Source organism: Ictidomys tridecemlineatus, chromosome 5 (assembly GCF_052094955.1).
Source record: "Ictidomys tridecemlineatus isolate mIctTri1 chromosome 5, mIctTri1.hap1, whole genome shotgun sequence".
NCBI lineage: Eukaryota > Metazoa > Chordata > Mammalia > Rodentia > Sciuridae > Ictidomys > Ictidomys tridecemlineatus.
This window is the reverse complement of record NC_135481.1, coordinates 41,298,324-41,314,537: the sequence shown is the minus strand read 5'-3', so window position 1 is coordinate 41,314,537 and position 16,214 is coordinate 41,298,324. Positions and strand designations below refer to the sequence as shown.

Genomic DNA, 16,214 nt, shown 5'->3' with positions numbered 1-16,214 from the left:
TAAAATGAAAGCCTTTCCTTTAAGAGTAAAATATACATTATCATTTCAAGACAAATTTGTCTTCGTGTAAACTAAATTTTGGATTTGGACTTAATGTCCAGGTGACTTAATTTGCCTATGGCTAATATTTAAGAATCAGATCTTAACATGTGAGTGCTGTTAGGCTTGGCTAGAGTTTGCCATAATAGAAATAACTTTTCAAATTTAAAGATTCTGTTACTAATCGGTGATATAATACAGTATAATGAAAGAAGGATAGTTTTTCTGTAAAGTCAAAAGAGAAACTAAACTTTTTTTCCCAGTGGATGTTACAGTGGGGTTTCTTTGGCTCTGAGTAAAAAGTTTTTTTTTGTTGACAAGTGTTTAGTAAGTGAGTATTACATAATGAATGCATAAATAAGTATTCTGACAGAATAGTTAAAGACAAGTACAAATCTCATACCTCATGCTTTTTCCCTTATAATGGTCTTCTGGGCTATTTACCTAAAAAGGCTTCCTATACCACTCACTTCCTATTAAAACTAAAAATTTCTCTATTTTCTTTCTTCTATCTGTGATGTGTGCCCAGAAGACAACTTATTATCATTGGGGGAAAAATTTTTACAATACAATCTAAAGCTGCTCAAAGGTATAACAGCAAATAGGTATAATTTACTGTTCTAAATGCTTATATGTATAACTCATCTAATTCTCATATTACACATGAGATAATAACCTCTATGGGAAAAAACTGAGGTATTGAAAGATTTAATAATTTAAATAAGCAAGTTTCCAAGTAATGGTAAAAACCTGAGGTTTGAACATATGTAGTCACTTTCCAGAGACTATGATCTTCACTCACTCCATAACAAGGAATGTGAATATCCAAGAGTGGCTACATGTAGGAAACTATATGTGTGCATTCAGAATCCCTCTGGAGTGAGGAGTTAAAACCTGGTGCTTGCCTTAATCCCAGTGACTTGCAAGTCTAAGGTAGGAGGATCAAAAGTTCAAGGCTAGCCAAGCAAGGTCCTAGGTAACATTGTGAGACCCTGTCTCAAAATAAAAAAGGGCTGGGAATATTGCTCAGTGGTTAGGTGCCCCTGGGTTCAACCCCCAGTACAAAAATAAATAGATAATGTATAAAATAACATAAAATTGACATTACTTACCATGATTGGAATTTGTAGAAATGATATATTTTAAGAAAATAAGTTAATTCCATAAGATATGTAAAGATCAGGTCAATATCATTGGTATAAAGGTAGATTGCTACTAAGCTAGTGAAGCTTAAACTCTGGGGTCTCATTTGCATAGGTACTTTTTAAGCTAATTTAAAATATGACTTTCTAGATATAATTTGCATGTCATGAAATTCATTTCATCTTAAATATATAATCAATGAATTTTAGTATATTTACCAGATTGTACAGCCATCTCTAAAATCTAATTTTAGAACATTTCCATCACTGTGAAAAGAAACCTCATGTTCATTTACAGTCATTTCCTATTACTACCCCATCTTCCAATGTGATTTTGAATTATTTTTCTTCAGGAGTGCCCCCAACATTAATTAAATAAGCTTCATTCTCCTTAAAATCTGAAGATAATCCTGATTATCTTCTGTTACTACCTTATAATTAAGAAACTTTAAATATTTCATTTATTTTTGAAACATTTTCTTTAGCTAGTGAAAGATTCTCTAGTTAGGAAGGTGAGCCTACTTAGGCTGTCATTATGTGGTCGTTTTATTCAGGATAGATTATTATTATTGGATAGCTCCTGATACTACTAAAGAAAAAGTAAATGCCAAATATCTTGCTTACCAAAATAAATGTTTTAAGTAATTTAAATCAGTGACTTTGCAAAAGTAATGAAAATGTGTATGTGGTGACAATAATTGACATTTTTATATTGTCTTGCTGAACAATGAAACCAGAATAAATACAATTAGAATGTGCACATAGTATTTGAGAAAAATCAGTATGCTTGTTAAATGTGTAAGTATCCTCTTAGAGAATTTACCAGGAAGTAAGAGATTGCCATCTTAAGAAGAAACTCCAAAATTATTTCACATAAGACCCAATTTCTCATAGTAGAACCCTTTAATAGGTACCTTAGTCTCTGTACACTATTTCTTCTTATTAGAAAGATCTTCTGTAACTTGAATCAATATAACTGGTGCTTATTTGAAAAAGATAGTAATGGTACTCTTTCCTGATTTGTGAAGGTGTATTTTAATTATATCACTTTAACATTTTATTTATTCTCTAATGTTCAAAACAACACTCAAACCAGAATAAGCTTGTTTTTAAATTAGGTATATACATTTTCACAATTTTTTTAATTTACTTTTAGGTAAAGGATATTCTCTCTAAAGTCCAGAAAAATCATGTGGGAAAACCACTGCTAAAAATTGATTTAAGTCCAGAACAGGCGGTAAATCTTCCTTTCTTATTAGTTTGGTGCATATGATTATATTAGTTAATTTTTTGTTACTACATTGAAATACTTAAGTCAGAATAACTTTATAAAGAAAAGAGCTTTATCTATCTCAGTCTTAGAGCCCGAATGTCCAGACAGCATGGTGTAGGCTCTTGCAAGGGCTGCCTCTTGGCTTTGTAACCTAATGATTGCAAGGATGGTTGAAGGGAGATATCACATTGTCAAACAGGAAGCCGGAGAGGCTGGGGTCCCACAGTCCCTTTCAGAGGCAACCCCAGTTGACCTAAGGATCGTTTACTAGGCCCTATTTTTTAATTCTCTTACTGCTTCCCAGTACTGCCAACCTTCAGACAAAGTCTCCAACACAGGAAACTTTGTGGGGGACAAATAATATATGAACCATATAATGACTTAATTTTATGAATGGACATTCAGGTTTTACAATGCATAGCATGCATGTTATTTTGGAGAATTAAAATGGATTGATATTCTAGAGTAATATATATAAACATTTCTTCAGTCAAATTATTAAGTGAAAACATACCTGGTCAAGAATATTGAAATTGCCCAATCTGTTAGTGTAGTTATGATTTCAAAAAGACAATATTTTTAAAGCTAATGAGAAGAGAAATTACTGGTATATTTTTTCTATATTGGACATACTACATGGAAACTAGAGTTTTTACTTAATATGTTTAATTGAAGATAAACTTGTTTAATATCTTCTAATATCATAAATGTTCTATTAGATGTTCATTATTTAAATAATTCACTATAAAGTCTAAAGGGAATTAGAAAATGGTTAAGTATAGTATATTTTAAATTAGTAGGAAGTACTTAATTCTTAGGTTTCTGTGTAGAATGAGTCTGAAGTTTATGGTTTTTGTTCCAAATTCCTTAGGAACAACTGGAAAGAATTAATGATGCCCTTTCCTGTGAATATGAATGCCGCCGCCGCATGTTAATGAAACGTTTAGATGTGACAGTGCAGTCCTTTGGATGGTCTGATAGAGCAAAGGTAAGGCTGTTTTCCCATTTGTATCCTGTAGGTGGTATCCTGTGACAGCTCTTCAAGATCTTGTTTGCTATTATGCAACTGTACCACATTTGTTCCTTATCACTAATCTGAACCACATGTCTAGGTCAACTACTGGTCTCTTATATAAAATGATCCTAGTCTCGCACAAATTCCTGTTTGCAAAAACTTAATTTTTCCACAGGCTTTCATATTTGTTTTAAATTCATAGATGGTGTGATTTATGTCAGAATATGCCATTGCAAAGGAGGCATCCTATGAGATAATTAGTAACTTATTAAGAAAGTAGAATATAGAAACAGGACAGATCGTACTGATGCCTGAACAGTTCTTAAAAGTGTCTTAAAACTGGGTAGGTGGGGGATGTGTTCCATTTGAAAAGGAGGTTTCAGGAGAGGGGAATTCCCATTTATGAATCCCTTCAGAAAGCTTTTTAGAAAGCTTGTCTCCCATCACTCACATTTTAGGTGTTTAATTTGTATTCAAGATTTAGTTTGGGATCCTCCCTATTATGGTTTAGATATTAGGTGTTCTCCAGAAGTTCACCTGTGAGACAATGCAATAAAGTTTAGAGCTAATATGATCAAGTTATGAAAACCTTAACCTGATCAGTGTCTGGGTCCCCTGACAGAGATTAACTGAGTGGTAACTGTAGCAGGTAGGGTATAACTGAAGGAAGTGGGTCTTTGGGGTATTTATTTTGCCCCTGGTCAAGAGAGCTCTTTCTCTCTGCTTTCTGATGCCATGTTCTGAGCTGTTTTCCTTTGCTACACCCTTCCATCATGAGATTCTACCTGCCCTTGGGCCCCAAAGAATGGAATTGGCCATCTGTGGACTGAAACCTCTGAAACTATGAGCCCCCAAATAAAAGTCTCCTCCTTTAAAATTCTTGTCAGATCTTTTGGTCATAGCAGTGAAAAAGCCGATTAAAATATCCCTAACCTAACTTGCATCACAGCCTGGATACTTTCCAGGCAGTAAACAGGGACAATAATAGAACTTACCTTCTTTCAAGGATCACCATTCTAGACTCCTTGTTGTCCACTATCTGAAAGTCATTTGTACATATGAATTACCCAGTTTTAAAAAATTATTTCATGTCGAAGGGTAAATCTGGTTGGTGCCTGTTACTTGATGCAAGTGAAGTTCAGGTATTATTTTCATTTTTTGAATTAAGTGTGTAGTTCTTCTGTTTTGTGTTAATATCAGTTGGGGCTGCTTATGCAGGGCTTTGTTTTGGATATGGTTTGCCCCCCAAGTGGGCATGTGCTGGCATCTTGATCCCCAGTGTGGTGGTGTTAAGATAATGAAACCTTTAAGAAGTGGGACCTAGTAGGGCTGGTGTTGTAGCTCAGTGGTAGAATACTTGGCTATCATGTGTGAGGCACTGGTTTCGATTCTCAGCACCACATATAAATAAATTAAGCCCATTGACAACTAAGAAAATATTAAAAAAAAAGAAGAAGAAGTGGAACCTAGTGGAAAGTAATTAGATTATCCACCCTCTTGAATGGATTAGTGCTGGTCGTGAGTGCGTTTGGTCTTGCAGAAGTGAATTCATTTTTGTGAGAATGGGTTGTTGTAAAGCAAGGCCACCCCGTGTACTTGGTCCCTCTGCACACAGCTATTTCCATTTGGCTTATTTGCCATGTTGTGATATAGCTGGGGGGGGGGCAATGCTGTTTGGACTCTCTACTCACCAGAATTGTGAACCTAATAACCTTCTTTATGCTTTATCCATTCTCAGGTATTTTGTTATAGCCACACAAAACTAATACATGTAGCTTCTTTCATCTAATACCTGGCCTGGAATGACCAAGATGATTGTGTATGTGTCCTGACTCTGTTGTAGTACTTCCATTCTCCTCTTGGTTCTTGGCAGTCTCTCTCTCTCCATGTAGAGTGTTAGTTTTCTACAGCTGCTATAACAAATTGTCATAAACTTAGTAGCTGAAATAACACAAACTATTACAGTTCTGGAGACCAGAAGTTCTAAAATGAAGGTATTTACAGGATTGCAGACCTCCTGGTTGTTTTAGTGGAGAATCTGTTTCCTTACATTGCCTGGCTTTTACATGCCACCTGCATAGTGTGGCTTTCACCCTAATCTGTCTCAAAGCAAGTAGCAGAATCTGATCTTCTAGTCTTTCTCTCTGTCTCTGCTTCTGTTCTTGAATCACCTTCTGTCTCTGATACACTTCTGTCTCTCTTTTAAAGGATATTTGTGATTATAATACAGATTAATTTTTCCATCTTAAGATGCTTGTCTTAATTGTATCTGCATCTACAAGGTAATATTCCCAGGTTCTGTGGATAAGGATATACAGATGTCTAATTTTTTTAATTGAATTTTATTTTTCATGCATTATATTTCTACAAAATGGTGGTAGCTTTTTTTCATCGTAAGAATACTTATAAAAATTAAGTCTTTTAATGAGTATTTAGTATTTCTGTTATATTTTTGTCTCCCAGAAACTTGTGTCCTCTTATTGCAAGCTCATCTGTTTATATGGCTATCTTTGGCTGCTCCTCTGTTTTCTGGACCTCATGACCTGCTATTTCACTGATCACTCCCTCACTCCCTCACTCTCTCACTCCCTCATTTTGCCATAGTAAATTTACAAACAACTTGTTAATACAGAGTGTATAGGACATGATTTTTCTGAATCCCAAATTCTGAAAATGTTTGTTCTGCCATCACATTTGATTTTTTTGATGAATATATATATATATATATATATATATATATATAAAATTGAAAAATAAAAAAATTTTTGTCTAAGAATATTGAAGGCATTATTTCAGTTTTTTCAAGAACTTGGTACTGCTGTTATGAAAACCAATGTCATTTGCTGTTGTTTGTATCCTTTTATTTTTCTCCAGACTCTTGGGCTCTTCATTTATGCAGTTATGAAATTTTATAATGTATGTTGGTTTGAATCTTTTTTTATTCATTACACCAAACACTAGCTAGGCATTTCAATCTGTAGATTCTTTTAGCTTTTATGTATTCTGTATTAATTTCTTCCCTTTTATTCTCTGAAATTCTTATTAGTCAGATAGTGAACATCTGGTAGATCTGCTTAAGATGCTTTATTTTCTCTCTCATTTTCTTTCACTTCCTTTTTGATTTACTTATTGGAAATCTTTTCAATTTTATTTTATACCTAGTATTGAATTTTTGTTTCTACCATCGTTTTTAAATTGTCATAAATTCTTTTTTGATTCTTTGGGTTTTTTTAAATATCTTTATTGTTTAGTTATAGATGGACAGTACCTTTATTTATCTTTATGTGGTGCTGAGGCTCAAATCAGTGCCTCACATATGCTAGGTAAGTGCTCTACCACTGAGACACAGTCCCAGCCCTCGGGGTTTTATTAAAAAATTTTTTTTCTTATTTTTGAATGTACTGGCTTCTTGAATGCAGGTGAGAACTTTTTTTATTTTGGAGTTTTTGTTATTATTATTTTGCCTTCAATTTCCTCCAGGGTGATTTTTTTTTCATTTTTTTCCCCTTTTGATCTCATACTGGTGACTTTTTTCAGCTGGATGGTGGTCCTCGGTTGTCCATAAGAAAGAGGAACAGAAGATCAGATTGGAAACTTAGTCATTGATAAGGATTATTAACATCAGGCTTTGAAGCTGGCTGCTGTGCCGTGGCACTTTTGACTTTAGCATGTCTTTGTAGCTGCCCATTTTTTTTTTTTTTTTTTTTTACAAGAAAGGAAACTTCATTTTACCTTATACATCCCCCCCCCCCTTTTTGGTCAGGGAGGGAGGGATAGCAGCATGGAAGTAGGGATTGGAGTAGTTTTCTGTGATGTTGGTTTCCCACTCTCTATATCCCTTTTATTCTCTTTGCTATAAGATGTGTGTCTCTTTTTATATTTAGTGTATTCATTCTGACTCACTTATTTATCTATAAATCTTCCTTTATATATCTTACATAGAGTATTTCCAAACACCTGGGAGACAGATAAAGGAAAGTGAAGAGTTCTTGGTACAAAATATTATTTCAGATAACTTTTTTTTTTTTTTTTTGGGTACTGGGGATTAAACTCACTGAGCCACATCCCCAGCCCTATTTATTTAGAGACAGGGTCTCAATGAGTTGGCTTAGTGCCTCTCCATTGCTGAGGCTGGCTTTGAACTCATGATCCTCTGTCTCAGCCTCCTGAGCTGCTGGGATTACAGGCGTGCGCCACCACACCTGGCTCAGATAACTTTTTTTTTTTTAAGCATAGTAGTAGAATATCTATAAGGCAGAGCTGAAAGCTATCATCCATGTATTTTTTTTTTCAGTAATAATGCAGTACCTTGTGTATGTCAAATGTCAAGCACTGTGATATACCTGATGTGGATAGGCATATCAGATTCTCTATAATTAGGTATAGATGTTTGTAGAAGATTTCTGTTTCTATAATTCCTACTCAGCTTCTCAGGTGGTTAAAGTTTAATTCTTTTCTACATGTGTACCTGGATAAACTCTTGGATGTGTCTGTACATGTTATTGGAGTAACTGTTTGCAAGAAGCTCATATACCCTGAAGGCTGTGAATTATCAAAGAAGTGTATATAATTGTTGACCTCAAGAAAAACAGTTCAGCTATGTGAGAAGTACCAGTTTTTACTAACCTCCGGCAACTTAAGAGCTATTATATATATGTTGGGTCTGTAGTTTAACCTTATAGAATTTTTATGAGAAAAAGGAATTTAGAAATATGAGGCAAATTGTGAAAGGTAGTTACATGAAACTTGCCTCATTAAACAACTTGAAGGATATTTTTAATGTTGGCTTTAATATTTATAGAGAAATCTTAAACAAATGAGTTTTTTAAAAATATTTTTTAAGTTGTAGATGAACACAATAACTTTATTATTTTAATGTGGTGTTAAGGATCAAAACCAGTGCCTCACATGAGGGAGGCGAGAGCACTCTACCACTGAGCTACCACACCAGCCCACAAGTGAATTTTGATACATTCTTTTCTTTGAACATTCAGAGTGACATGGATACATAGGCATGTTGATCCTTTACTGGCCTTAAACAGAGGCTTTGAGCAAATGTGCCTTTAGGAAATATGTTGCTATATCTTCTGATCTTGTTTCTTTTTCATCATATATCATATATTAGGATGGGGGGAGGTTTTTTTTTTTAAAATTTGGTCTTTTCCTCAGTCTAGGAGATTTAAAAAATATATATTTTACCTTGGCTATCTGTAGATAATTTTTGGCCTTTTAATTAAGTCTTTTTGGTTTGATTATGTGTGTATATACCCTAAGTTTTGTTTTCTTGTTAAATTTAGTACATCTTTATCATTTTTTCTTTATTATTATGATAGAAAAATATGTCTGATATTGTGGCTGTCATCAAATATTGTTCTATAACAGTTTAAATTTCTACAGAGTATTTTGTCATATTGATATACTACACATTAAGGCTTCCTCTTACTTTGTCTGTTTGACCCTTTACTAAAATCCTTGGCAGCTAAATGATATATTCCTAAAAGTGGAATTTCTTGTTTAAAAAAATTCATGATTTTAAGGCTTTTGAGTCATACTCTGGGTTCACCTTCGAAGATTATACTCAGTTATTAGTAAGATTAATCTAGTTTCTTTTATTTTGCTAGTATTGAAGTAATAATATGAGTGTAATTTTATAGTTTGCCTTTTTCACTAAATATATTGTAACCATTGCCCATATTACTAAATACTCTACTTCAGTACCCTTTTTAAAATTAATTTTTATCACATAACATAAAATGTATTATTTAAAAATGTACAGTATACTGGTATTTAGTATGTTCACTTTGTTATATAACCATTACCACTAATTCCAGAAAATGTGCATTGCCCCAAATGAATAAGTATCCATTAGCAGTTATTCCCAACACCCCATCTCCATTTCCTGGCAGCCATTTTTATAATGTATTTTCTGTCTCCAATTTACCTATTCTGAAGATTTCACGTAAATGGAACATGACATGTGCCCTTTTGTGTCTGGCTGCTTTTACTAGGGATAATGTTTTTAAGGTTTGCCCATGTTGTAACATGTAAAAGAACTTAAGTCCTTTTGGTGTCCTGTTTATGTTGGTATTGTATTTTGTCATGTGAAATTGCCATAATTTATTTATTGTTTTATATTTTTTCCCATATTAACAAAAATGAAAAAAGTTGAATTTTTTTTGGTAAGAATATTAGACACTTGAATTTCCTCTTTTTTTCCTATCTCCCCCCATCCCCTCAGAGTCTTCCTGTTTTCCTCTTGACTGAACTTTTTATATGTTAAGGAAGTTTTGTTAGTTGCTTTGTTAAAAATATTTTCCCCATTGTCTGTTGATTTGTTTTATACCTTTTGATGTGTAGAAATTTTAATCTTTATAATAGGGTTAAGTTTTTAAGCTAAAACTTCAAGCAGTTAACTATTCACTTCAGAATTCTCTTTGGTATTTGATATGCCTTATTGTTATTAATAATGTTTTAATAAATAATTAATAGTTAATTCCTTATTGGAGCACTATTTAAAAAATCTCTCACTTCTTGTGAATCTCTGATGCCTCCTTTATCATTTATGTAAATATATTCATATGTCTATGGGGCCCTCAATATCAGTTGTTTCTTTTCAACTGAGGTAGGATAGTATACTGTCTCTATAAACTTGTGCTTCAGCGTCATTTGACTTTTATTAGTAAATGGACAAAACTGGTATTCCTCTCTGTGGTTTTGGAATAGTAACTAACATTTCTAAGCTTATTTTTTCCCCCCTGTCTGCAGAAGGGGATATTAAAAATCAACCACTCTAAAGGGATGTTTTGAAGATTGAAGAAATCATGCCTAAGTGAACAATATCCTGGAATATTTAGCTTTTTTTAAAAAAAAATTTTTGTTCTAGAGATTGAACCTAAGGGAGCTTTGCCACTGAGCTACATCCCCTTTATTTTTTAAATTTTGATGTAGGGTCTCTCAACTAAGATGCTTGCCTCATTAAGTTGCTGAGGCTGACCTCAAACTTGAATCATCCTGCCTCTGGGATTATAGGTGTGCACCACTCTGTCTGGCTAAATGTCAGCCCTTTATTAGTAAATGGACAATGATAATTTTATATTAATATCTTGTAGGATTCTTTCAAAATTGTTCAAGTCATTCTTAACGTATTTAGTTTCTGGATTTTTTTTTTTTTTTTTGTACTGAGGATTTAACTCAGGGGCAGTTTACTACTGAGTTATATCCAAACCTTTTTTTTTTTTTTTCTTTATTTTGAGACAAAGTCTCACTAAGTTGCTTAGGGCCTTGCTAAGTTGCTGTGGCTGGCCATGAACTTGGGATCTTCCTGTCCCAGCCTCCCGAAACCCCCTCAGTTGCTGGGATTATAGGCATGTGCCACTTTTATTTTTTTTTTTTTCATCCTTCCCCAAACCATTCTAATGGGATTATAGTAAGTCTAAATTTATAGGTTAATTTGAGAGAAAGTTAACATGAATATTCACTGTCTCCACCCAGAAAGTTGATATTTCTCACCATTTATTCAAGTTTTCCTTTTGTTTTTGCAAGATTTACTGAAGTTTTTTTTTTTTGCTGTTTGTTTGTTTTTAAGTTCTGTACTTGGTTTTTTTGTGTTTTTTTTTTTTTTTTGGTAAAATTTTTAGATTTTTTTATTAATATGAATAGAATCATTTCGTGTTATATTTCTTTGTGAGTTGTTGCTGGTATTTATATATTCTTTTAGCATCTGTTCGTCTATTTTTTCCTTTCACATATAAATTATCAGATATTTGAATTCCTTTGCTCTTTCCTATTTGTTTTTTAATCTTTTTCTTTTCTGAAGTTTGTGACTGCTATTACATTGCTCTTTCATTAAACTTTACTTTTGTTCACTTTTTCTCTATCCTTTGTCATTTAGGTCAAAACAGATAACATAGCAAGAATTTACCAGCCCAAACGTTATGCTTTATCACCTAAGACAACAATTACGCTGGCACATCTACTTGCTGCTCGAGAAGATCTATCTAAGATCATTAGGACAAGTAGTGGCTCCAGCCGGGAAAAGACAGCGTGTGCCATTAATAAGGTTGGTTTTTCTTTCAACATAGTGGAGAGTAAATTTATCATATTCTTGTTTGACATTTTTACACAGTTTGGTTCATTTTTCTTTTTCTTTTTTTTTTTAAACTTTTTAAAGGTATTTGTTTATATTAAAGACCTGAGAGATTTTCTCATTTTAATTTTATTTATTTATATGTGGTGCTGAGGCTCGAACCCAGGGCCTCACATGTGCTAGGCGAGTACTCTACCACTGAGCCATAACCCCAGCCCCCATTTTTCTTTTGTGTTTTTTTGTGAAACAGAAAAGAGCATGGAGGAGCTTAAGTCCATGTTGGCTTAATTGTGCTTTTTAATGTGTATTATTTATTTGAATTTTTGTATTCATAAATTAAATCAAAATTTTATTTCAATCTAAGTAATTAAGAATTGCTTTTATCAGTAGCTTTAGCAAGAATTATTTGCTTTATATCCAGTGTGAAGTTTTTTGTTTTTTGGTAAGAATTTGAAGGAATTTGTTCCAGGTACTTGTTTTTTTTTTTTTTTTTTTAGGGGGATTTTAAAAATGTGTTCTTTTTAAATATACATGACAATAGAATATATTTTTGACATATTATACATACATGGAGTATAACTTCCCATTCTTGTGACTGTACGTGATGTAGAATTATACTGATCATGTATTCATATATGAACATACGAAAATTATGTCTGATTCATTCTAATGTCTTTCCTATTCCTATTCTACCTCCCTTCCTTTCATTTTTGTCTAATTCAATGAAATTCTGTCCCTCCCCACAACTTATTTTGTGTTAGCATTCACGAATCAGAGAGAACATTTTGCCTTTGTTTTGGGGGATTGGCTTATTTCACTTAGTATGATAGTCTCTAGTTACATCTATTTACCCGCAAATGCCATAATTTCATTCTTCTTTATGACTGATATTTTAACTCTTTATATCTCTGATATAAAGGGAAGATGAGCATATGTTTTAGAGTTATACTAATCTGGGTAAACACCTTAGCTCTAGCCTTAATTTAGAGGAATTGCTACCATAGCAAATTACTGAATCTCTTTGAGCTTCTATTTCCTGATTCGAAGTACAGATTCATTTCTCTGATAGTGGTCTTAAATTAAACAAGCCCAAGGACACTGAGGTGTTTCCCCCCCCCCCTCGTTACAGTGGCAGTAACAGTAAACTAATTTAGAATGTTTATATCAGCTAACTAGTATGTCTTCTTTGTTTAGGTAGAGAAGTCCATGGCAGACTTTATTACAAAAGAGCAAAAAATCAAAAGAGATGTGGATAATTTTAAGGCATTGTTTTTTAGTACAGTTTGAGATAGGATATCTTGTTGAGGGGACTTATTTCTTTCCTACTCCTTCCCCTTCATCTCCCTCCCCCATTCTCCCTTATCTTTCCTTTCCTTTCCTCTATGCTAGGGATCCAACCCAGGGCATTGAGCATGCAAGGCAAATGCTCTACCACTGAGCTAGACCCCCAACCTTGGGGATAGTTGTTTTTAAAGTCAACTTGCTAATTATTGCTATGTTAAGCATCACCAATGTTTGCCTCTCTGCTTCCATTTTAGATCATCCCCTTCTATATTCTGAAAATGTTCTTTCCTTCAGTATGTTACTTAATGTCTTGCATTGGATTATAGTCAAAATGTAGTCTTCCTGGATTTAAGTTCTGCTTCTTTAAGTAAGATTACCCATGTCTTTTCTGAGTTTATAGTCTGATTAGTTGAGGTAACCTTAAGTTCATTTCTTGGAGCAGCATCTCCACATGCCCACCAACATATTATGTTTGGTTAGAGAGACCAGTGATAATAACAAGCAAAAAAAGGTTATTTTTTTTATTTGATGATTAGGATATTATTGCTGACATTAAAAGAGTGTTTGCATACTTAGAACGTTGTTGCAAAATGAGGATGTGGTGGTAATTTTTGTCATTCATTTACTCCATAATTTTTTTTTTTTAATTGTAGTTGGACACAATACCTTTATTTTATTTGTTTTTAGGATTGAACCCCCAGGGCTTTGGACGTGCTAGGCAAGCACCCCACCCCTGAGCCACAACCCCAGCCCACATTTACCGCATATATTTTTAAAGTCACTTTGATTAGAGTATCAGTGGAAGTGATGCAACTGATTCATAGGTCATTTTGGTTAGAGAGTATATATTTTGCTTTTTTTCTGAAAAGCGTTAGTAAGATGCTATTGAATTCCCCTTGGCTGTGGTGGGTGATTGACACCCTCCTCAATTATCTGTCTTTCTCTCTGCTCATGGCATGTGTCGTACCTTCTAGAGAAGGTTAGGAACTTAAATTATTCCCTGATTTGTCCTTCAAGATTTTGCAAAGCATAAGTTAAGGAAGTATATCAACTTTTTATTTTTCTTATATAGGCTGAATATAAAGTGCTTGGGAACAGAAGTGTTTCAGATTTGGATTTCTTTTGAATTTTGGAATATTTGCGTATATGTAATGCAGTAGCTTGGAGATGGGACCTAAGTTTAAACACATAATTCATTTATGTTTTCTATGCATGTTACAAATAGCCTAATGGGAATTTTATACCATATTTTTAGTGCACCTATGTGTTGACTGTGACCCATCACATAAGACCAATTATGGAATTTTCCACTTGTGAACATCATGTTGATGCTCAGAAAGTTTTGGATTTTGGAGTATTTCACCTTTTGAATTTTAGGAGTAGGGATGTTCAGCCTGTAATGTTATAGTTACTGTCATTAAAAAAGTAAGTGAGCTTAAGTTTCTCACAAGAAAGAAATAATTCATTGAGAATCCTTGCATCTCTCTGCTGTGATGCCTGATGTTATACTTATATTCAACTCTGACTTCTTTACATTTACATGTTACCTTCTATACATTATGCTTTGTTGAAATAAAATGTGCTTAGGAATACAATCTTTTATCAGTTAATGTATTACCAAATCAATGTTAAATGTAGGGTATGTAGTTCATGTATGTGAAAAATTTTTTTACTAAAAAAGTTCTTAGCATGATAGATACTACATTTGTTATAGAATTTGTTAGACAAATTTAAATAAGAGAAAATTAATAAGCCTTTACATTTCAGAAATACTCCCCCAGATTTTTTAAAAATAATACCACATTCTGAGGAATTTGTCATACATCACACTTATATTTTCAATATTAATTTATACTTCCATGTCTGATACTTTCATGTTAAATATTTGGCTTATATTTCTTTATTAGAAACAGTAACTTTAGTATTATTTGAAATCTTTATGTAAGTTTTAACTTTTAAAATACTAGAAACTGAAAGAAAATATTTCTTCACACAGGTGCTGATGGGAAGGGTGCCTGACAGGGGAGGACGGCCGAATGAAATTGAACCACCACCTCCTGAAATGCCCCCTTGGCAAAAGAGACAAGATGGTGGCGGAAGGGGTGGTTGGGGTGGTGGAGGTGGAGGTGGTGGCAGAGGAGGTGGTGGGGGTGGGAGAGGTGGCTGGGGAGGGGGTGGGGGAGGCGGGTGGGGAGGAGGTGGTGGAGGAGGTGGGGGTAGAGGAGGTTTCCAGGGTAGGGGAGATTATGGTGGTAGGGGAGATTATGGTGGAAGAGGAGGCTATGGTGGAAGAGGGGGCTATGGTGGGAGAGGTTATGGAGATCCATATGGAGGAGGGGGAGGTGGTGGTGGAGGATATAGAAGATATTAAAAACTGCAACAATTAGATATTAGTGCTTACTTCTTGTTAGATACTTTAGGCATAGTATTCTAAATAACAAATTTGACTATTATCTTTGGAGAAAATACCATGTTAGATTCCCTGATGAAATCATTCTTGAATTTGGTTAATGTGTAAGAACATTGTTTTATACTACCAATTGATCTCTCAAAGTGATGACTTTTTCCATATTCTGTGTACTATTGAGCATGTTGTGTCTTTTTAAAAAACAAAAATGAACAAAAATATTTTTAAAAGTGTAAATATTTATTACCATCAAACTTGGAAAATGGAAAGTATTTTATTGTCATGATTGAAATTAGATTGTTAACCTGTATTTTGTTCAGGATTGAAACACATAAATGATTCTGCCTGTGATAGAAAAGAATATAGACTCTTGCCTCATCTGTTTTCCTGTAGATGTTTTATATTTGTTAATTCTATTTTACAAAGTAGGAAAGGGACTGATACTTCTGTTCCTGTATTTTCTTTTATGGGATGAGATTTCTTCTGATCACATTTCTGTTTAAGGTTCTATTAATTGAAGCCCAGGTTTTTTTTTTTTTTTTTGCTCAAGACAATACAGTGATAGCCTAGGTTTTTTTTACTTTGCATATTTGATTTTGTTTTCTAGTTGGATTTGAAACTGGTATGATTTTATTTGAAATTAAGCTAAGATACAACTTGAGGTCAGAATTATTTGAAGGGACAAAAATACATACAGATGTTACATAATGTTGTGAAAATTTTTCCTATGAATTGGTCTTTTCATTGTTTGTGCCCTCGCTTTAGATAATCTGATATTCAACTGAACTGTATCACACAGGATTAAGGCAGTAATTTCCAGCTTCAGTAGATCAGGGGTCGGGTAGGGCATTCACTGATAATTCTGATTCATAGCTAAATTTGGGAAACATAGTATTAGAGAATAGCTATATGTGGTCTGGTGAATAGAGCAAAGTCTTAGGAATTGAGAGTTATGAATTTAAACTGTG

General features: G+C 33.7%; 1 protein-coding gene across 1 annotated transcript in view; it reads left to right on the top strand.

Moving 5' to 3' along the window:
- The window catches only part of Fam98b (family with sequence similarity 98 member B), a 30,549-nt gene extending 14,942 nt beyond the window's left edge, over positions 1-15,607 (top strand). The window contains exons 5-8 of the mRNA XM_021725698.3: positions 2,338-2,418; positions 3,326-3,442; positions 11,361-11,528; positions 14,836-15,607. Coding sequence (XP_021581373.2) covers positions 2,338-2,418; positions 3,326-3,442; positions 11,361-11,528; positions 14,836-15,210 — 741 coding nt within the window. The 3' untranslated portion in view covers positions 15,211-15,607. The remainder of the gene's footprint in view (positions 1-2,337; positions 2,419-3,325; positions 3,443-11,360; positions 11,529-14,835) is intronic.
- Positions 15,608-16,214: the final 607 nt, after the last annotated feature.